Source organism: Myzus persicae, unplaced genomic scaffold (genome assembly GCF_001856785.1).
Source record: "Myzus persicae strain clone G006 unplaced genomic scaffold, MPER_G0061.0, whole genome shotgun sequence".
NCBI classification, from domain to species: domain Eukaryota; kingdom Metazoa; phylum Arthropoda; class Insecta; order Hemiptera; family Aphididae; genus Myzus; species Myzus persicae.
The window spans coordinates 1,428,896-1,452,189 of record NW_019104377.1 but is presented as its reverse complement, the minus strand read 5'-3'; the positions used below and the strand labels follow the sequence as shown (position 1 = coordinate 1,452,189).

At 31.1% G+C, this 23,294-nt stretch overlaps 1 protein-coding gene across 4 annotated transcripts in view; it reads left to right on the top strand.

The window, feature by feature from the left end:
• The window catches only part of LOC111041637 (guanylate cyclase 32E), an 83,277-nt gene that overhangs the window by 51,727 nt on the left and 8,256 nt on the right, over nt 1-23,294 (top strand). For all 4 annotated transcript variants that reach the window (XM_022325964.1, XM_022325965.1, XM_022325961.1 and 1 more), the window contains 8 exons: nt 415-659; nt 13,343-13,488; nt 16,914-17,058; nt 17,130-17,220; nt 19,360-19,547; nt 22,457-22,636; nt 23,015-23,119; nt 23,184-23,255. In XM_022325964.1, the coding sequence (XP_022181656.1) occupies nt 415-659; nt 13,343-13,488; nt 16,914-17,058; nt 17,130-17,220; nt 19,360-19,547; nt 22,457-22,636; nt 23,015-23,119; nt 23,184-23,255 (1,172 nt within the window). The remainder of the gene's footprint in view (nt 1-414; nt 660-13,342; nt 13,489-16,913; nt 17,059-17,129; nt 17,221-19,359; nt 19,548-22,456; nt 22,637-23,014; nt 23,120-23,183; nt 23,256-23,294) is intronic.

The following is a 23,294-nucleotide window of genomic DNA, read 5'->3' as shown; positions in this document are numbered from 1 at the left end:
TTTTGGCAGAATTTCGAATGGGGCACCCGTAGGTTTCTGCCATGCCCCGGGGGTGGGGGATGGCAGCACTTGCTCTCCGGTCACCGCGACTTGTCCGGAGAAAAATGCCGCCCGGTGGCCGAGGATCGAACCGCGACCGGCTGCGTCGCAGCGGAAGAGTCAGACCACTCGGTCACCTCGTCCCCCCTACCCTCCTTCGTATGACATGAAAATAGTAAATATATTTGATAATTATTTTATTTAATTAAATAGGTATGTAGCCTCACAACATTAAACGAATCAATTTTTCAATTTTTTTTCAATCTAACCTTAACATAATCTGTCCTTAGAATGTATGGCTATAACAGCCATACATAATTGTACAAAACGCACATTTTACCTCAATTATTATGATACTTGTTTTTATATACCCAGGTGAATATTTCGTGGTGGGTGTGGACGTGGAGCAGTATGACGCGGAAAACCCTGGAAAATATTTAACCGGAATGTTGTCAAACAAACCTGATCCAATTTTGGAAAAAGCTTTTCGGTCTTTTTTTAGTGTGGTGCCCACGCCACCTAGAGGATTCAAGAATTTTTCAGTCAAAGTCAACGAGTATATGGAAAAACCACCATTTCAGTTCCCCAATCCCTTGGTGCAGTTGGGTGGAGTCAAACAGGTATGCACATTATTTTATTTGAAGTATAGTTACTTTTTTAATTTGTTTATTTTTTACCATATTATTATTAGTTACTACACTTTAATACAGCATAGTTTTAAAATTAAATATAATAAAATAAAATATTGAAGTCCAAAGGTTCGTATAATTCGTTACTGTTTTCTACAAGTGTGCGTCATTATATTACTAATCTGTAAGGTTCTTTCTTAAAAAAAAGTATTATATTTTTATTTTTAAAACAATATTTATAATTTTTAATTATTTGTTTGATGCATTCAATATCGGATAGTTGTTCCATATAGAACTCGATTGTTGTGAGTTCAGAAGTTCTATTTAATTCAAATATGTTATGAATCATAATATAACTTATGATTATCTTAAATGAATCTCCAATATACTAAAATGATGTATTATTATTATACACTACTATGAAAAAAAATTTTTCCCACGTTTAATATCTATTGAACAGGAAAGCTTAGGATTACGTACATGAAGGACGTAGGTAATACTTTTAAAATAATAATAATAGTTTTTAACTCTTTCACGAGTCTTTCTTTAGGAAGAAAATATTAATTTATATTTTTTCTGATTGGTCATAGAAGTTATCAACAAATTATTGATTTCTTTCCATTTATATTTGAATCACAGGTTAATAATAAAATATATTTTTTTAAATGTATCAAAAACATATTTTAGAAATATGCTAATAATTTACTATACATTAAATTTTATACGATACAAGTAAAAAAAAAAATTGAAATTGAAAACTTAAACATGACTTACTATGATTAAAAATTAAAAATCTAAGAGTGAACTAAAAATATATTTAATGAGGGATATTATAATTCAAACCATTTAAAGTTCTGAAATATTAGTGATAGAAATTTAAAAAAACAATTATGGGTGGAGCTAAAAACACTTAAGGGTTTACTATAGTAATATAATTATTTTCTCCAAAACATCAGGGAAATAGGAAAAATTATCGTTTTAAGTATAACCCATAGTGGTACTTCCCAAAACGTTTTACTAACACCAAAAATGTTTGGTGGAAAAATGAATAAAACGTAAAAAGAAAACACATCACTTTATTCTCAAAATAAGATTACTCAGAATCAAAAAGTTTATAGGTGATAAACCGATAACAATAGCGTGATAAATGAAACATAAACTATTTTTCTTGAATATGGAGTATACAATAGGACTTTTACTGCACCTCAAAATGTTAAATGGTACGTGATTTGTATTGGGAATAAAAAAAATCTTCTCTTAAAAAATATTTGTTTAATTTTACTTTTTAGTGGGCATAAATTAGATTTTTGTTGTATTTACTTCTTTGTTGGCATCTCTTATACTCACCCAACAATACCTTTAAAAATTCACTTTTATTATTTTGTTTGTCAGATATCAAGTTTATTGAGGTAACCGTTTAGGTAGATCGTGTAGATGGAAAACGGCAGAAACTACAATACGTTATTATTAGCTTAAAATATAATATAACGCTTTAGGTACAATATATTATGTACCCGGTTAAAAATGTTTCATTTTAGAATTTTTAAGTGTTAAGATTTTCGGAGGGTTACAAATATTCTCATTAATATATTATATGTAATTGAAAAGTATTCATCTGTTCTGAGGTCAGACAAAAATCACGTTACTGAATTATTTATATTTTCTTAAATAATAGACATCACAGGAATGTGGTTATATTTCCAATGAATTATTTATTCTCCGACATCTATACAGCAATACCTTGAGTAAATAGGCTTAGCTGCACGGATAAAATAGCAATACCCCCCCCCCCCATGTGACAATTATATTTTCCCAATTCAATACGAATTTCTGATAAGTCCACATAAAATATACAGGTTTATAATTTATGTACGTTTTGATTTCATTATATTATACAATTCAATATTCTGAATACGTGTTTTTTATACGAACTGAAATAATATTATGTACCCATTGTTTATGAAAGTTTGAAATTTACACACCTACGACGTATCCACCAATTTACAATATTGTCATTTTTCGCACATAAACTATTATTAGCTGACATCCAAATGCAGACTAAGTTATTGTGCAAGGTGATCAATTTATAAGTGTCTACATGTTTAATTAATTCTGAAAGTTTACACTTTTTGAAAATATTTTTTTTTACATAATTTGATGTCATTTTACAACTATATTTTTGAATAAAAGCAAATATTTGCAATAACAACATACGATAATTCTTTTTTGACATTTTGGTTTTTTGTAGAATGTTTTTGAACGAGTAGTTAATTAATTATAACTTAATAAGTACCTATTTATTTTTTTGATGAATATAGAGTAGAGTGGCACAGTTGTACCCCGAAAAATGTCAGATCACTACTCACGACTCATCTAAATATTAAACAAATACTGACAACTAATTAACTTATTTTGGAAGTGATGAGTGCCCGCACTTAAATGGATTACCTTGAGTGTATGTATACTTCACAGAACCGATACATATATTAATTATGAAAGTCGTGGAATCGATTTAAAATGAATAAGTGTCGTTCCTAACCAGTAAAACTATTATTATTATCAAACATCCTACAAATATCATCGAATATACTGTTTAATATAATACACAGCGCGTTTATTTAGTGACATTTGTCTTCTGGTCGAGAGCTCGGTTATTGGTTTCGACGTTTCGTCCAAACATTTTTCAGTGGTGATGTTTCACTGCATGCGACGTGAGCGGAATAGGTATCGACCGACGAAGTTTTTTTTAGTCTTAAAAAATATACTTATATACCGGAGTGGCTCTTTTTACAGCCAACACTCGCCGTTTCGAAAACTATTACATTTTATGAAGAATTTAAGATAAATGCTATTCTAACGTTTTGTATTGCCTCTATTTTTTTCATCCATTTATGTTTGTAGGCGAAGAGGCCTTTGATTCTTGATTTTTATATGGCAATGTAGCTATTTATTTATTTTTATAGACTAAAGCAGGCTATACTTTTCCAAAAAACGTTGATGTCTAAATAACGAGCATTGACGATTTTTTTTATTAATAAGCTTTAACTACGAAACACTTACTGCAATTAAAAAGCCATTGCATTAATATCTGTTATGTAAATATTGTTATAAGTTTATAAAAATATTCGGATTAGTGCTTTGGATACTGAGACTAGAAATATAGGTCATCACTAGAAAATTTAAAGCTGCCAATTTGGTTTCATCGATATGAGTTTGAAAAAAATGTAATATAATTATTGTTATAATAAAATATAGTTATATCGACATATTTCTGACGTTTCGCGGAATCGAAAGAGATGCGATCGGACGTGACTTTAGATAGACATTTCTATATATATATATTATGGAGGTCGTCTTTAGGAACGATTCAAGCAACCTATGTCTATTTTCAAATATGGACAGGGTTAAACGTTTTAAAAAACCAATTTTAGACTGTCGAAACACTCAGCAGTAAATACGATATTAATATATTATTATTATTACGCCAAAAATATAATATAATAACGGTGCCGAAATATCGAAAGCCGCGGGAGTACAATAATCGTATAGTAATTATGGTATTTTCGAGTGAGTTTTCACACATACAGACCTCAACAATGTGTTTAAGTGTAAAATCTACATATATATTATACTTGAATATATATATATTATACTTCCGGTCGGACGTTGCCGGACGAATGTGGTGTGCGATCACGATTTTCGCCACCCTTCCAATATAGTTCCAGTTATATATCGCGACCACACATTGTAATTTATGTAATATAATTTAATATAATATTATGATACAAATAGGGGGGGGGGATGGCCCAATCCGATCGAGCAGTTTTTGGATCAGGATTTCCCGAATACTCCGGGTGTCCTCCGGCAAAATACAATAATATAACGAATAACGATATAAGGACAATGGTGATGGTTTTTAATTTATAATAACGAAGCGCGACGAAAAATTGCAATAACACAACATTGAGGGCGGCTATTATTTCTCAGACGTGGGCGTCCCGCATGCATGCATGATAATAATATTGTGTCAAACTTTGGCGTCTGTTTAGCGGGTCCCGCGGCGAATTTCGCACGTTACTATATTAATATAATAACAACGTAAATTATGTTGAGCTGTGACGGCAACAAAAGTCTTCGATGCATATACCGTACGACGTCAGCGTTCGAAATAGTTTGTGTCACTACTTGTTATCGCACTGGATTCATCGCGAAAATCGAAAAGTTCTGGAACCGATTCCTTTGAACGAAACATCATGTTTCTATACGAAATAGTAAATACCTAATTAAAATAAAACGAAGCGACGAGAGTCATGAATAAGTACAGTATGAATAGAAGAAATATGCATTAATATTACTCAGCAGGGAAATATCTGTACATAAATTAATATTATTATAATAATAACGAGAAATATTTATCTGAGTTCAAATATTAATTCCCTATACCATGAATTATTAGTATTATTTATTTCTATTCATTTTTTTATATTATTTAATTCTATTTATAGGTACTATGCATACCTGTGTCTTATATATTATCATAATAACTAAGTTCAAACATCTATGAACCATATTCCCTTCAGGCGACGGGTCATGAGTGGTTTGATCAAGTATGAATAGATACAGGAAATATATGAACATCAGAGAAATGTAATTAAGATATATTTTTTTATGGAATGGTTTTTAAAATTTGTTCTAGGTTGGTAATTATCAGGGTTGGGATTTTATAGCATTTGCATATTTCTTATGAGGTGCTTAAAAAAATAACAGAGTAAGCTAAAAATGTGTTTCATGATACAGAGAACTCAAATTAAAAATTTTATTTTGCTTTTTTTTAATATTTTACAAATTTTTAGTTTTTACTGCTTTTTTTTGGGTTTTTTGAGACTTTTTTGCATTTTTACCTGCTTTTGAATCAAAATTTGTCATATTTTATAAAATTATATTTCAGTAAACGTGTTTTTTAGATTTTTGTCAATCGAATTATCAAATAAATTGTAAATGTATATATAGATTAAGTAAATAGATCGATTACGATGATGTAACACCGTAAAGCGATTATATATAGGTATAACATAATACTAAGATAATTTCGTAATAGGTATTCGGTTCTAATTTTTGTTATCTGCTGATTTTGTTGGGTTTTTTTTTATCGATTTCTACGCGATTATTAATCGCCGATTATCAACATTGTATAGTCAATTCATTTTATACAGTCCTCTCGTGTGCCCGCACTCGTGTGTTACGGTGTATTTTCGCCTTTCGGTTTAACGAGTAGTAACCTTGTTTTAAAATGCCAAAAGTTAAATCATCTCTTTCGTGTAAACTCAAAAATGTTGTATCCGAGTTCGGCGAAGAAGTGTTTAAGGTAGACGACAATGTATTATTTTGTCAATTATGTGAGTGCAAAGTGAAGAGTGAAAAAAATTTAACATAACTCAATACTTAAAAACAGATAAACATATTAAAGCAACGAAGCGCCATCAAAATAAAATTGAAAAAAACAAAAGTTTCTTACGAGCTACCAAAAAAACTCTTTTAATGTTGATTTATGTAAAGCATTTATAGCGGCAAACATTCCTTTATAATTATCTAATCCAATATTTCGACAATTTCTTAAAACGTATACATGAAAAATTCGATTCCATATCAAACCACGTTAAGAAAATTATATCGATGATATATATAACGAGACTATGGAAAACATTCGGTCTAAATTATCTTCTAAGCGAATATGGGTCAGCATCGATGAAACAACCGATATCGAAGGACGGTATAAGCAAGTGTGATTGTCGGCAGTCTAGAAGTCGATCGTTAATTTTTTTACAGCCCTTCAGGATTCTGATCAGAGTGACTAGACTACGTATAATAATTTCAAATTTGTAAGTGATTTTTGATTAATTAATAAATTTCCTTTTTTTTCTTCATATTTTGTTGTTTTTATTGCATATTCTTAACTCATATTTAGCGATAGTTAAGGTCATATTATAGCGCATATTTACTTAATTTTAGGTGCTATAAAATCCCAACCCTGGTAATTATACTAACGATGGTATTCTTAATATTAATATTATATTCTATTATAACAATATTCAGGTCTTTTTGGAAATTTAGATTACGAACTCGGCACATTGCAATTGACATAGTATCAATATCAATAAGTAAACTGGCTGTAGTTTTATTCATTTATTTTATATAAGTACGTATTTTATTACTACGCTCTATACTAATAATAATATTATTAGACGTCAGTAAACAGGCAAAGTTTATTATTGGATAAGATTATTAGGTATTTTAATTACTATAATCACTATTTCAATATAATTCCCCGTACAATATTTTCTTTCAATCGTGTTGAACCACCCGAAATCTAAAGGCTATACATGAGCTCGAAAAACATGTTTTTCCGAACTATTGTTTATAGTTAGTACAAATAAGTGAATATTAGTTCTGCATATTAAACAGTTCAACTTATTTGAACGTCTGTCTGGCGAGTTCCTATATTCCTCAACTAAATCAACGCATTTATGTGGGTAAATAATAAATATACGTACTACATTTTCGTTAAATTGATTATTTATACAGAGACCATTATACATTTTATACCTATATAGTTTATGACGATTTCTCTGTATATTCACTTTGAAAAGTTCTAATCCTCGTTTAACAGCTGACCATTATTGATTTCAGTACTGACCTTACTCCAGTTTTATCAAATAATCATTATACCTAGTTGTTGTTTGTCTTTAGCATTAAAACGTTTTAACTATAATACGATTATTTCAAACAAACCATTATTTTATCTCCAATTAATATGTGTTGTAGTATGGACTAGACGGTTATGATAAAGTGCAGTAAGCATTCCAAGTAAGTTGTTCTATCGGTGGGTATTGTCCACGTACAGCACCGCGAATTTCGACCCGGGAGTAAAATTGCTCTCCGGTTGCTGCACCAGAACAATTTTGGGAAATCGATTTAGAACCTTTTCATATATATATCATACATAAATAACAAAATAATGTGCCCGCGCAATATTATAATATAATAATATATTATTATTATTTTACGGTTCGCCAAACGATTACGGAAACAGCGAAATTCCAACCAACGTACAGTTCAATAGTGGACCAACGGGTGTGTGTCCGTCGATGAATATAATGTGGTGACCTGCAGAATTCTGTTTTTCGATAATTCGCCACCCTAGCTATTTCGTTCGTTGATTGAAAAAATACAAATTGTAATCATAATGTTGTTTATAATATTACTATAGCAGATCTCGTGCACTTCGTTGACAAGTGCTAATACTATATGAGACTCGCTTGTGATAATACGAGCACTGAGCAGTATATAACCAGGTAGAAAATATATAACTAGATAACTTTATAATTAAGCAAGAACTATATATGATTAATAATATATTGTTTTATTTTTATTTTGGACACGTCGATAATCCACTAAAGTGAAATTCAGTCACCTTGGTTGGCGATGTGCGGAAATTTGATGTAATTCATGTTTGTACCTGATGTCCTGATCGGTTTTATTAAATAATGCCAACCTGCAGTATACAAAACAAAATATAAAATTTCTACTTTATCCAATAGCAACTATTTATAAACTAAAATGTCCTTCGTAAATCTCAAAATCCCTGTTTGACCGACCCTACGGGTTCGACCTATCGGGTTCAATTGTGAATCGAAATCGTCCAAGGAACCACTCAAACACACATCAAAATGTCATCAAAATCGGTGCAGCCGTCTAGACAGACATAAGAGACATAAACTGTCCTTTATATTTAAATTTACTTTTTGCCGATTTCAACCCCTTAAAATAAAAATTTTAAAAAATGCTTTTCTCCTTTCTTATTATAATATTGGTTTACCCTCAAAATTTCAAACAGATAGCTCTAATTGGTTCGGCTCTGCGTTGCTTATAAATCAGTCACTTAGGACAGGCTCGTTTATATAAACAGGTAATGCACCGGATAATAAATTGATTATAGTGCATCACTTGAAGGTACCCATATCTTACGACTCACGAAAAGTGAAACTCGAGCAGACGCGATCATACTCTTATAAATATTATACTTTAAGTCCGCGGTTATTGTCAATGACTCACCGTTTCCCGTAACAATAATCCGTTATACGAAAACGAGATTCCTGTAATACACAAACTATTACAAAGTATATTATTATTATAAGCGAATATTGTTAGCAGATTGATGGATTTTTGTTCGGACCGTGTTCGACGTCGACGTCGTTGACTAAGATTTATCGCCAACGCAGTTGCTCGAACAAAAATATATATATATGAGTCAGCCGACGGTAGGTATATATATATATATATTTAATGACGATATCTAAATAGATATTATGAGATGTATATTCACATCATAATACAACGATACCTGTAATAATAATAATATGATTATTAAAACGTCATTGTGTACAGTGTTGCGAAGTTTCGAAATTTAAGCATCGATACGGCGACGGTTTTGTGTGCAATCGAATAACGAAAAAACGAGAAAAAGCTCATCGATTATTATAGGTACTACTTTTAATCCATCTTGCCGTGAATCCGCCGGTGATGTTATTATTATTATCGCACGACGATCGTCTCGCGCCATTAGACGAAATTAGGAATTTAATTTCACCGCAATTTATTATGTTTTGCTTAGACAGCTTGAATATATTATTATGTGGAGGGTGTGTTTTTTGGTCTTCTTTTTTAATCCGAAATCAATAGCAATCAACACATTCCGAATTAATGATATGATATAATTATTATTTATATTTGCTATCTATATTATTTGTAATTATCGTGGTTATAGTTATTGAAAAGATTTGATTTTAGTTTGATGAATCATACAGATTATTTTTAAAGGTAAAATAATAATTTACGAGTGTCATCGGTTATCATCGAGCTTAGTTAAGCACCCTCAGTGTCCCATAAACATTATACAAACTCCAATATGGATATTTATATAATATTATATACGATATACCTATATTATACTACAACAATGGTCGATCGACTGGACCATAAAATGTAAATTATAGTCAACTACCAAACACAAACTGCCACTATATATCAATATATATCCCATGTAAAATATTAAGAAAATATATATATGTTAATGTTGAAAAAAATATCTGTTTCCAAATAATAAATTACCGGGTTTCTAAATCTTTTTATATACCTACTTACTATAAACTTTGACAATTTTCAAGTTAAACTGAAAAAATCCATACGTTTATTTAAAGGTATATCATGCAAGTCAATGCCTTAACAAATAATTTATAATATTCATAAAAATTCTGTTTTTTTTTCTCTCAAATTCGTGCTTACCACTGATTTCGTATCGCGGACATTATACAGGATAATGTACACTGTCAACTATTTATTAGTACCTATACCACTTACAACCTACTACCTACTTAACATAATGATACATGTTTAAAACTACATACGCAGTACGCAAAACAAATATTATTATATATCATGCTTTATAGTTTGTTATAGATGGAAATTCAAACCGATTTAACCAATGAATATAACCACGTTTCGTGGTAAATACCTGCACGGCGCGTATGGGTACCGTACAATTATACCTGTACAGCAATTGAGATTTTTTAATTTTCACATTCTGGAAACGGAATTTCGACAATAACAATCATACACACGGAAATCATTATCTACCTAAACACAAAACAATAAATACTTCAGTGACTTCAAAACGAAATACATATCTATTCTGTTTCAGATCGTACGATGTATTACTATGTCCCTCTATTGTGCATACGTATTTGGATACTTCTATACACTAAACTGTATGGGAGGTGTTCCAAAACGTGTTCACCTAGTTGGAAAAAAAACGATTTCGGCCATTTTTAAATTTTGCTGAAAAAAAAACCAAACAAATTTATGACCCGTTTGCCGTTATAAGAACCGAAAATAACACACGATTTGAACTCGTATTTGTGGAGATAAGGGTCGACAATAATATTTAAGTGTATTGCCGATGGCCTACGGCTGTATACCGCCTTCCAGTTCAATTGACTGTATAGTTATTATACAAGTACCCAGTTATAATAGTTGCAGTGCGCATATATCGGTACGGTGTGTCCCTAAAGACAAGTATCGCCCAATACGATATAGCGGACACTTCGTCCGGGAAAAATCAATCCGTTTAACTGTGGGGTTTTGAATAGTTCCAAAGTGAATTTAAGACGTTTGCGAATTCGAACGCTTTTCGGCCGATTCGGGTGAATGTTTCCAACCCGTTTATAAAAAACTCGTTCGTACGACGCATTTATTTGGCGAGTAGCTGTTGCCCAAACGATGAGACTTTTTGGACATACTGTATATACCTACCTCGGTTGATCCACATCGATACGGCAGAACGGTTATATTATATATTATACCGTTTTAGTGGCACAACGTCCGACCGTATTTTTTATCGACGACTGCACAGTTGTAGCAGGCAGTAACAATAATAATAATAATAATAATAATAATAATATTTTTATACCTATTACCCGGTACCTACCCAACGTCCATATGGGCTGCGCAGCGGCGGAAAGTCTGAGTCTGTGGGTATACCTATATATACTCAGATCGGGACACATTACCCTCGCCCTGCACTCCAATGGTGCACACACACGCTCAACGCTAATCACGTTCAGACATGATATTTACGAGTATATGTCGAACGTTTGCGCTACACGATCGAGTATTTTTTTTTTTGCACGATTTAGTAGATTTAAAATTCAACCGCGCCGCGCATTATGCTCGACCTTATTTGAATAATGCCGCCAACTCTCTGTGAACCGTGTACCTTTATATATATATATATATATATATGTAATATTATTCTCTTTCACTCCGCAATATCGCAGTGATTAGTGCGCGATCGAACGTTTAATGGCACTCCGCTTTATGTATATTTCATACTCGATGTTTATCGTCCGCTGGTGTTATTGTGATATAGTTATAATCTATAATATCGTGAAATTATCCCGGTGATTAGTACCGCTGTAGTAGTCGTTTCCAGCCGTGGCAATAAAACTGTGACTGGCATAACTGCTACGTTACAGGTCCCGACGTCTGCGCCTCGCAGTATTGCACTCGTTTTGGTGGCATAATACTCGTAATATCATAAAAAATATCACACACTGCAGTACACAGACGCACTCACAAAATAATATGGACGACATCGCCTGTACATAATAGTCTTGACGTTTTCGCTATTGCTCAATATATTGGATATTATTTTATGCATGCCAAACTCCGCCGCGTGGGTTGTTTGAATAATTACAAATGGTGAACCAATTAGACGCTTATAATAATTACCCCGAATACATACCTATCGCTTCACCTAAAGTTTCACTTTCAAATATTTCGGTACGAGCTATCGAAAGTAATAAATCGTCCAAAACAGTTAGCAATAATGTGTGTTTACATCGTGCAGTATTCGCGTGTAACCCAAGTGAACGACTATCTTGTACACACCATCTTTTATTTTTAATTAACATTGTTTATTTATGGGAAAATAAATCAAGTAGCGTACACTGTTGTTAATGGGTGAATATTAACATGCGTTCGTTTTTGTTGTGTGTTTGTTTACACCGGCAATATTATTGAGTGCTATCCGTGTTCCAGTATATTATTCAATATATCTATCGAACAGAAATATTCCCGACGAGCGTGGTATTTCCGGATATCCGCATTTACAGACAATACATAAATGTTTATTATATCCTATGTGTATGTGTAATAATTGTCAACTTAAACTTTAAACTTGGCATAGTTACTCATTACTTAACACTGGCACACATACGTGATCGGGCATAGACCTTTTTCCCAGCGAATATCAATATTTTTTTAATAGTTCAATAGTTCGTTTAAATAGAACTAGAATAACGATTTTATATTTCATACTAATATTTATGCGTTAGTATAATAAGAAGGTACATTAAATAAATAGCAACATGTAGGTACTCGACATTAAGTATATTTTTCATCTTTTAATTAAGTTAATTTTTTGGTATTTGTCTACTAATGATATGATAATTCTTGATCCATAAAAGTCGTTATCATCGAGTCTAATATCGTTCGTTTCAAACGGTTTCTGAATTTTGTTTTCTACCAAACTCAGTTTTGAAATCATAGAAATATCGGAACTTGCAGGGCCCAGAAAAATGTAAACATAAACAATGATATTTTAATAGTGTAATTGATATTTATTCGAAATTAGTGACCAAGTTAAATGATGATGACATTTTGCCCCGTGAAATATCATTATAAAATTAGATTGTGATGTGATATTATCGTGACAACATATCACTAGACACTTAGTACATTTTATTAGAAAAAATACAAACCCTATTTGTTGAAATTGTCAAATTAATTAATTTAATTAATTTTTAATCAAAACATTTTTTTACAAATAACAATTAAACTGGCACCGCAGAGTACGGATAATTCTTGTTAAATCCACCCCTGTCTGCAGTGGATGGCACAACACACACCTGTGCGTACGCCTTTGAGCTAGCATACCACCTGTAAACATAATAATATTATTATGATTATGAAATATATCAATTTTATTGGTGGAAAAAGAAAAATATTATTAAAAGCAAACTATATCTTTTGATCATGGCAATAATAATGTTTTATAGATTTCTGTCGAGGCAGCGTATCTGTACGACGCGGTTCATTTGTATGCGAGATGCGTGCTGGAGATGATCGAGTGCGGTGATGATCCGAGGAACGGTTCGGCCATGATGGCCAAATTCAAAGGTTCACACTACAAAAGCGCATTGGGGTAAGCAGAACACGTTAAAAAGTAAAAATTATTAGTTTTGTATCGCGAAAGTTTGATAGAGGAAAAAATCGAGTGCAAGATGTTTCTATACGAAAACTACACAAGATACGTGATGCTTTTTAAAACTTCTGACCGCCTCAACCGCGGTAGATATAAATAAACTGAATATTTTTTATTTATTCTTCACGGATGACATGTTTCAAGACATATTTTATGTATTATATTATTACCCCATAACGAATAAATAATAATTTTAAACTTTATACTGTACAAAATGAAGTTTAATGATAGGGACCGTGAATATACTTTTTACAAAAAACACGCAACAACATAACATGTAATTTCTTTTTTCGATATTTGATTGCATCTACTACTACTTTTTTCTCCCTGAAAACAGAAGAAAAAAAGCCAAAAATTAAAATGTCAACCGGAAATAAAATTGGTCGGCTAAAATTGGACGTCCTATTAATATAGGTAACTAGGCGACGTTTTACTGTTTGACAAAATATGTTTTTATTATATAAAACAAATCGTAATAATGATATACTTTTAAAAAATGGATTTACATTGCACACGAACGCGATAAATAATTATTATGCCATCCGACATAGTCAGGTTATAATATAGTTTACACGTGTATCGTGTATGTCGTAGCTCTGAACCGAATCAGAAGTGTCTTGTGTGTTCTCAATAACACTTTAGTCCGTGCACATAATATAGGCGAAACGGAAGGGGACTGAGTTATTTTAGTGTCTTAACGGTGTTTGCATAATATTAATATATTCGTATTGTTATTACCTATTTTATGTCATTATAATATTGTATGGATACACAAATCATGATGACAGAAAATAATTTGTAGCCGAAAATTACCGTATATATATGTAGAGTTAACGGGACTGATTTAAAGTGACTTTACGTAATACAATTTATTATTATTATTATTTTTTTTTTTTGATTGATAAATTCGCTTTAACAATAAAGGTTGGTATAGCGTAATGTGTGGTTACTTTTTTTCATATGATTTATTATTGAAATAAAAATCAGCATAATATCGAAAGAGCCACATGTTGGTATGGTCAGATGGTGTGAATCCTCGTTGTAGATAAATGCAATACTCAACGATCACGGTTTTCATATCTACAAATAATTGAAGAGGCCACGACAGAGGCGATATACTTCTATTTTAGTATTTAAGGTATTTCAAATGGTCTCATGAAAAAAAAAACATCATCGTACAACACGTTTCCGTCATATCATTATTAAAACTGTAAGAAATATATTCTGAAGCGTATTCCTTTCATGGTGGGTACTCTTAGATTATTAAGTTTTTTCAATTAAAATTAATTTAAGGCATTCAAATCTCTGTTACAGTTATTATAATATGTATGTGTATAATAGAATCTGAGCCCCCTAGGCTCTGTCTGTTTTTAATATGCTTTTCAAAACTATTTTCTTGTTTATTTTGCGGACAACTATTATAACAGTGTCTCTTACAGAGATAAAATTGTCTCTATCTTGGGTCTTTCGTTTACTATTGTCGAAATTGGCACGTACGTTTATCGTGTACGATATACATATTATTGCACATTCGTACATACATTCCTTCCTAAGAATAATATAGCTATAGTTAAGTGAGCTACAGTTTTTATCAGATTTTCAAGTGGTTTTTACTGTTTATTATCGGTGAGATGTTCTGACAATATTCCCATTACATTTTTTTTTGTAACAATAATGTTGCGTGCTTTTGGAATTTAGTCGGACTTTTTTAATATCACGTGAGTTCATCATGCGAGTTTGGCCCGCCATAAAATAAGAATAAATTAAATTATAATATCATTGATCCAGTCTACTCACACCTTTTTTTGTTAATTTAAACCTAGTGCTGAAGTAAACGGATATTATTAAAAGATAACAATAAATCTCTTTAATTATAACTATAAAGTTTTTTACTTCTTTATTATCGCGGCAAAGAAATTTACTTAATTTTAGTACATTCAAATCTAAATAACTAAATTAAAAATATTTGTCCACGTGTTTGAATTTAATAAAACTTATACAGTATACATACAACGAATTGTAGGCGTACTAATGAATACCGATGTAATGAATACCTTACACAGAATTTTGGTTAATAACGGCACTGACCTGATTGTGTTAAGTACGCAGAGCCTTAGGTATCGTGGGTGTTGGTAATTTATGCATTTGCTCCAGGAGCCCACACCTTCTAAGTATAATCTAATGCCTTAAATCTTGTCGTTCTTATTTTTCGATATTTGGCTAAACAGGCTATCAAAACTATTACACCAATACAAATTGTAGAAATTGCGAATCTCTTATTGGTAGTAAAATATATGACTTATAGTATGTTATATTGATTTATTTTCACACAATTTCTATTAACTCTTGCGTCATATATAACAAATTGAAATATGACCAAAAAATGGGTTTCCTTTTTCTCCGAGGGTCAGAAGAAAAACGATTACACTGACTCCATCGTATGTAATAGGATTAAAGCTTTTTTTATCTCATTTTTTATAAATATATAATATAATAAGTACAATAATGCTGATGATAATTTGATTATATATATTTTCTTTGTAATAAAATATTTTATTCGAAACTATGAAATTATGAAATTCAGAAACCATTTGATATTGTATTAATGAATTTTATAACACTGTAAAATATATACGTATAAACCATCAATTCGTAATTTTTCTGTTAATTAAAATAAATTAGGTTTTTTTAAGTGCGTGTACTTCATTTTTGTGAAGAATTTTTCAGGTGGAAGGCCTAAGGTGTATTAAGTTACTCGAAATTTTAAACCGGATCCAGTATATATTTTGAAATAATGATGTTCAGATTTTCACTTTAGCTTGTTTGCAGCAAGCGATGGAAAAAAGTACATAGAAGTGATGATTAAATTAAACATTTTAAGCAAGCTCAAATGGTGTTATGGATGAGTTCTAATTTTTTTTCGGATGTAGTATGATTTATCGATGTCAATAAATTTAATATCGCAAATACTAAAACGTCACACACCTCAATTCTATACGACCTAACTCTTTTATCAGTATTTTTATTTGTTTGTAAACATGATGGCAAAACTGTTGTACTCATGCGTGATACGCGTTTATATGGGGATGTTTCGATTCGAAGTAATAGTGAGAAGATAATTTATTTTGTTCGTTTACAAAACTATTATAAGCGACTTGCTTTCCAAATTTATTAACTGTAGATATATGTATAATATATTATAATGTATAATAATGTATAATAATAATAATAATATTGTCTCGTTGCAACGGTAGATTTATAGTTTGTTCTTGTGTGCAGTATTATCTTTTACAATTTATTTAAGTGTTTCCAAGTGAAATTTTGAACAATTTATTATTATAATATATATTGTATGCTTTGTGTAGATACGGAGTGTACATGGACGAAAACGGTGACGCGGAAGGAAATTATACATTGGTGTCACGGCAACGGCAATCTGACGCCTCCAAAGGATATGGCTTATTTCCAGCTGGTAGATTCGCTAAGCTCCGAAATTTAACCAAAAACCCGGTAAACGTCTTTATTTATTTCGTTACGTAATTGAAAATGAAAAAAAAAAACGAAACGCATTATTTATACAGGAGTTGACGTTGGTGGTGAACGTCGAATGGATTTCTGGGAAACCGCCCGTGGCCGAACCAGCTTGCGGGTATCGCGGCCAGAAGTGCATCAGTAAATTACAAAAATTATACATAATAATATTATATATTATACTAATCGCTGTTAATAGAATGAACTATCGAAACGATCACAACTCGCTATAGGGCTTAATAATAAATTATTAAAACGCGGTGATTGCTTTATATTGGCAGTACTCGACTAGGCTGTGAATTGAGTGCACTAGCTAAAAGCGACCTCTTATTGCTTATTCGCCGACAATTTTTGAAGCATACAATATGACCTCCGTAAACATGTCAAAATATGTGGAATCGTGCATTTCACCATTTTAAAATAACATTTAAAATTGTTAATGATTAATTTTCACATTAACGAGATTTTTCAAATAAAACCTTTATTTAAATATATAAATAATAAAAAATAAATTTTTTTATACTCAAAATAATTGCTGCGGTATACATAATATTAAAAATATAACTATTAAAATATGCAAAATTATTCTAAAATCAGAATATTCGAAGATATATGCAAATCAGAATTTCGTATAAAATATGCACTTGTATACAACCAAAGAAATTTCGATAAAGATTTTAATTACTTCTTCTTCGAAAACAATTAAAATAATGCAACAATCGCATTATAGACTCGCAGTTTTGAAGATCTAACTACTTACACAATGTACAATCTGCAGTTAGCACCGATCTGATTTCAAATAATTGGGGTGAAAAAAAAGTCTAGATCTACGTATTCCGAAAATAATGTATTGTATTATAAAAATAATAATATACACTTGAAACTTTTTTATCTACTGAAATTATAGAAAATACTCAATATAAAAGGTGTTATACCCATTTTATATAAAAAAACACGCTCTGGTGCATTTAATGCTGGACACTCGGTAGTGCTGGAGACGGATTTGGTAATTGAGTACTATTTTATTATTTTTAGTTAAACTGAGTCCCACCTAAAAATATGAAAACGGTAAATTAAGTTCCGTCTAAAATATTTACTGTTTTAAATGAATAATACTAATAAATAAATAATATAATAAAATATATTGTCAATAATAATAAAATAGGTGAATAATGTTAAGTTTTAAATGAATAATACTTATAATAATTATAATATTTTCAATAGTAAATAATACTTTTAAAATTAAACAGGTAAATATTTCAATGATACGAGCTTAATAAAGTCAAGTCAACTAATTTAATTATTTTTGTATATCGTCATTTGTCTTTTTTTTTGTCTTCCATAGTATTTTGATTTGTTACTTGGCTCTTTACTTTTTATTCGAATATATATATTGGATTAGATTTCTTTGAGTGCATCAATAAAAATACAAATATTAGGATGTAAAGTATAAAATAAACTATTCAGCATCGCTTGAAATGATTCACAACTATTACCTATTTGTTGTACGATTTGATATTGTCGAAAATTCAGCCTAAATATTAGGCTAGAATGTATGCTTTTATGATTCAAAGTTTTTTCGTCTGGTTTATTGTGATTGTGATTTTCAGAACTATGAATAACTGTGTTAGAATCATTGATTTTCAAATAGCACTTACATATGTATAATTATAAATATAATTAATAATAATTATATAATTAAAAATACATAGATTTAATTTTTCAACATTTTATGCAACCGAAATTTGTAACCATTAAAAATAAAAATTATTTTGCCACGTTCATTTATCATTACATCCATTACAACGTCGATAAAGGTGTGTAAAGCGTATATTATATTGCTCACAATAACTGATGGTGCACATGACTAAACTGCAGTCACAACCTTTGAAAACTAGTCTACTGCAGTAATTGTGCTTAAAAACGATGAGATAAGTACCTTATCAATATTCGACATTTAAGTAACAATCTGCAAACATTCGTTCTGTCTGAAATGGCGATACTCAGGTTAACTACAGATAACTCAGTTGCGATGGATGTGTATGGTGTTCGTATTGTTACGTTACAAGTATTTAGCACCATTACATAGTTCACACATTCGAGGGGCTCAATTCATCGCTTTAATATTTTTATACAAGAGACTCAATTCGCCTCTTTAAAAAAACAGCCAATTAGTTCGTGATTAAATTTACCAAAGCCCAAGACTATAGGCACGACCATATTGTTATTATATTGTTTCAGTTTGAAATATCGTGAATATTATAAAAATGACCTTTTCAGCGCACACGGCGGAAATATTGTCGATCGTGGCCGGAACGCTGCTGCTGGTGTTGGCCATCATATCTCTGGTGTTCTACAGGAATTGGAAGTACGAACAGGAGCTGGACAGCCTGCTGTGGAAGGTCGACTACAAGGACATCGAGATCAACGACACGGAGAACAGCAGCACTTCGTCGAAGATATCCAGAGTGAGCATCTTCAGCGGGGAAAATGACGCCGACACCGTCGCCGACGATCGCATAGCGTTGTGGGAAACGGATTTCGAAATTGAATGACACACATTTTTTCCTCTCTTTATTTCTCGCCTCGGGAACTCGCCCTTATCGTTTTCGTTCCCCCGAGGGTAGGAAAATATTATATGGACGGCGTGGAATCCTCTTCGACGCAATTTATATATAATATCATAGACACCGCAATAGGGGTATAGTATGGGTTCATTCGTTCGGATTACAAATCGGTCATTATTATATAATATTATAGTAAATAATGATATAATTCTGTATAAGAATACGAGGAAAATATAATACACTTGGATTAGTTCTTAGACATATTATTATTATACAGCTGTTGTAGTAAGGCGCATATATTATGCATCAGAGTTCGTGTCGTTCGGGTGTTACATCTACAATAATCCGCATATTGGAAGTAGTAAAATGTAGCTGAGTAGTGTATTCAAATAGGTATGTGTATGTTGCATAATATTATTCGAAACATTTTTAAGACGAATTGTTCAAAAAACATTTAGATAACTATTGTGATTATTATTTATGTAATATAACTGGTATAATATGTAGTTAGAAGAATAAATAATTATTGTATTGTTTAGGGGGGTTAAACCCACTAGTTGCATCCTTTGAGGGGACAAGTGCTCCTCCCCGATTCCAAAATAGGGTCTTCGAATATTATAATCAATTTAATCAACGGATAATCGTTTACAAGACACAAACCAGCTCTGAAAAATTTGAAACTTCAAAAACATAAATTTTTAATATTATTTTGATTTTGAGTCGTACAAAAATAACACGTCGCGCTTCCAATAAAATGTTATACATTATTATCATGTTTATATCATGACTTTTTAATACTGCTAACTAGAATATATTATGCGCTGCACGGATCGATAGACATCTTTTTTTTATAATAATTAACATAATTAAAAGTATTTGTGTTATGTAATCATATTATTTAATAACACGATGTAAAAATTACTCAGCTTATTATTTGACGCTCGTATTATCATATTAATGACTTTTTTAATTTACTTTTCTCAAATATTTTAAATATATTAATATAACTAATAATAAAAAAAACATGCTGTGTAGAGTTTTTTAATCTATTCTTCAATCAAAAATACTTTCTCCTATATAAATGTATTTATCTTTTTATCGTTGATTAGGATATTTACTGTGGCTATATGCTATATACAGTGCAAATTTAAATGACATATAATTGAGTTTTAATTTCCAGTTGTACCTACCTATATGCTATTTATCTTTTTTTAATTTAAATAAAATGTATGGTAAATTGTTTGTTTGATCATATTTTATCATTTCGTTTGGAAAGAAAAAAAGCAACATAATAATAATATGTAAAACACATGTCCAGATGTATGTATGTACATTCTTTATTCAACATTCGTCCTAATGAACATTACACTCAGATGTATATATATACTTGCATATGACGTATATTATCGTACGCAACATTCGAACGAGATAGCTTTCAAAACTCTAAAATTAAGTTACTTTCAATAACACTAAAATAAATCAGAGATATTATGTGTGTCACAATAATATTATAATGGCCAACGAACTATAGTGTTCCGACAGTGTTGTCTTATTCAGGCGTTTCTAAAATTAACTCGATTTGGATTTGTTCGCCGTTTATATAAAGCATTGTATTATACGACGAGCGTATACGGGATTTTTTTATGTTTTTATTTATTGATTCTCTGGCCAAAGACCTTTGATATACATACGACATTCGGAATACAAATCGACGGCGTTAGTCAATCCAAATGTTATGATTTCTAAGTCGTTCAATTAAAAAACCACGTGATCTGCCGGAACGATCGGAATCGGAGATAAAAATATGTAATATATTTTTGCAAAACACTTTGTCGATGAAAATATAAATAGCACCGAATGTTAATAAACGTCTCTTTAAACCGTCGGAGTTTTGATTACGTTTGCGTGCAGCGACTTATTCGAATTTTGGACCGTATCCATAAAGTTTATGGGACAGTACGAAATTCCCATTTAATCGTTATAATCGGGGGAGTTTACGATTAAGTGGTAAACCGAGAAAATCGCTCGGAATTATTGAGACAGCAGCCGTAGCATAAACAAATTGTAGGAGTTTTTTTCCTTAATAAAATTGAAACAGCCACTTAGCAATATTATTTAGAGGTTTGTTCCGTGCATTGTTTCCTACCTCGTATTATGTATTATTATATTATTGATAATAGTTCATTCATCGTTCATGGCCAACAATATAAAACCGCATCGACTATACGTCTAAAACGCACAATAATAATATGTTATTATAATTACGATCAAATCCTGTTTACGTTCACTAAAATACCTCAATCATTTTTTTATGACAGAATAAAATATAACAAGTGTTGTACGAATCATCGCAACACCGAATAAAATTGCTGGCCTAATACATCGATCATCTCGTCATAATCTAAATATTGAATTTTTAATCGTCTCCTCAAAATTTCACTGTCAAGCACGAGCGTATTAAACGGATAACAATGTGTTAGACACGCCCAATGAAGAACTGATATTATTAGGTGTGGGTCATCTTCAAAGTATTTTTAATCAAAACATTTACCTATTTTCATGAGGTTACGTCATCTGAGATACTTTGTGGTGGGTACCTATATGATAGAGTACGTGTTTTGCGCTTGTTAAATGTAAGGCGTTATCTAGCGTAGGCGCTTTAAACAAAATACGTACACAAGCGATAAACTTTCTAAAATCAACCCTACGGCCAAACATAACGGAAGTAACCGTTAGATAGCAGCACGCTGTTCTTAAAAAATGATGGTTTCCATCGTCAAACAATAATATTTTCATCACGTATTTTTAAGGCTTTGCATCCACTGATTCGGACTAGTCAAGTCTCTTTAAGCTCTAACCCGGATGCGGATTTTCGTTACTCATCAATATTCACCGCTGTCGGCATTTATAAAGGTCGAGTGTTTGCAATCAAAAATGTGAAAAAGAAGTCCATTGACATTACTAGAGCTATGAAAAAAGAACTTAAAGTGGTAAGTAATATTTAAATCGTAATCGAATAAATATATATTTGTTGACATTAGTTATAAACGATTTAGGGCTGGTACCTACCTACCTATCTACCTACTATTATTTCATTTAAAATCTGGTACAAACTAAAACCATGTATTAAGTATCAAAACAACATAAACTTAATAAAAGTACATTGTATATAATATTATTTTTATACATACAGTTATACAAATATATATATTGTACACATAACTTATAGTTAAAAGTATTTAGATAATAACATATCATACTAAAACATTAATGTATGCATTATTTTACTTACCGTAGAAGTGTAAATATTATTTCTTAATACATTTTCATACATCAAATTATGAGGTGATAAAAAATTATAATTTCAGATGAGAGATTTGAGACATGAAAACTTAAACGGATTCATTGGTGCTTGCACAGACCCTCCGAATATCTGTATAGTGACCGAGTACTGTAATCGAGGTAGCTTGAAGGTGAGTGAGTCAATAATTTGTCTATGTGAAATCTATAGGTTATTTTATTTCGAATTTATTTTAGGATATTTTAGAAAACGAAGATGTGAAATTGGATAACATGTTTGTCGCCTCACTGGTAGCCGATATTATTCGGGTAAATTATAAATTATCTTTTCGTTGGTATCTAAAAAGC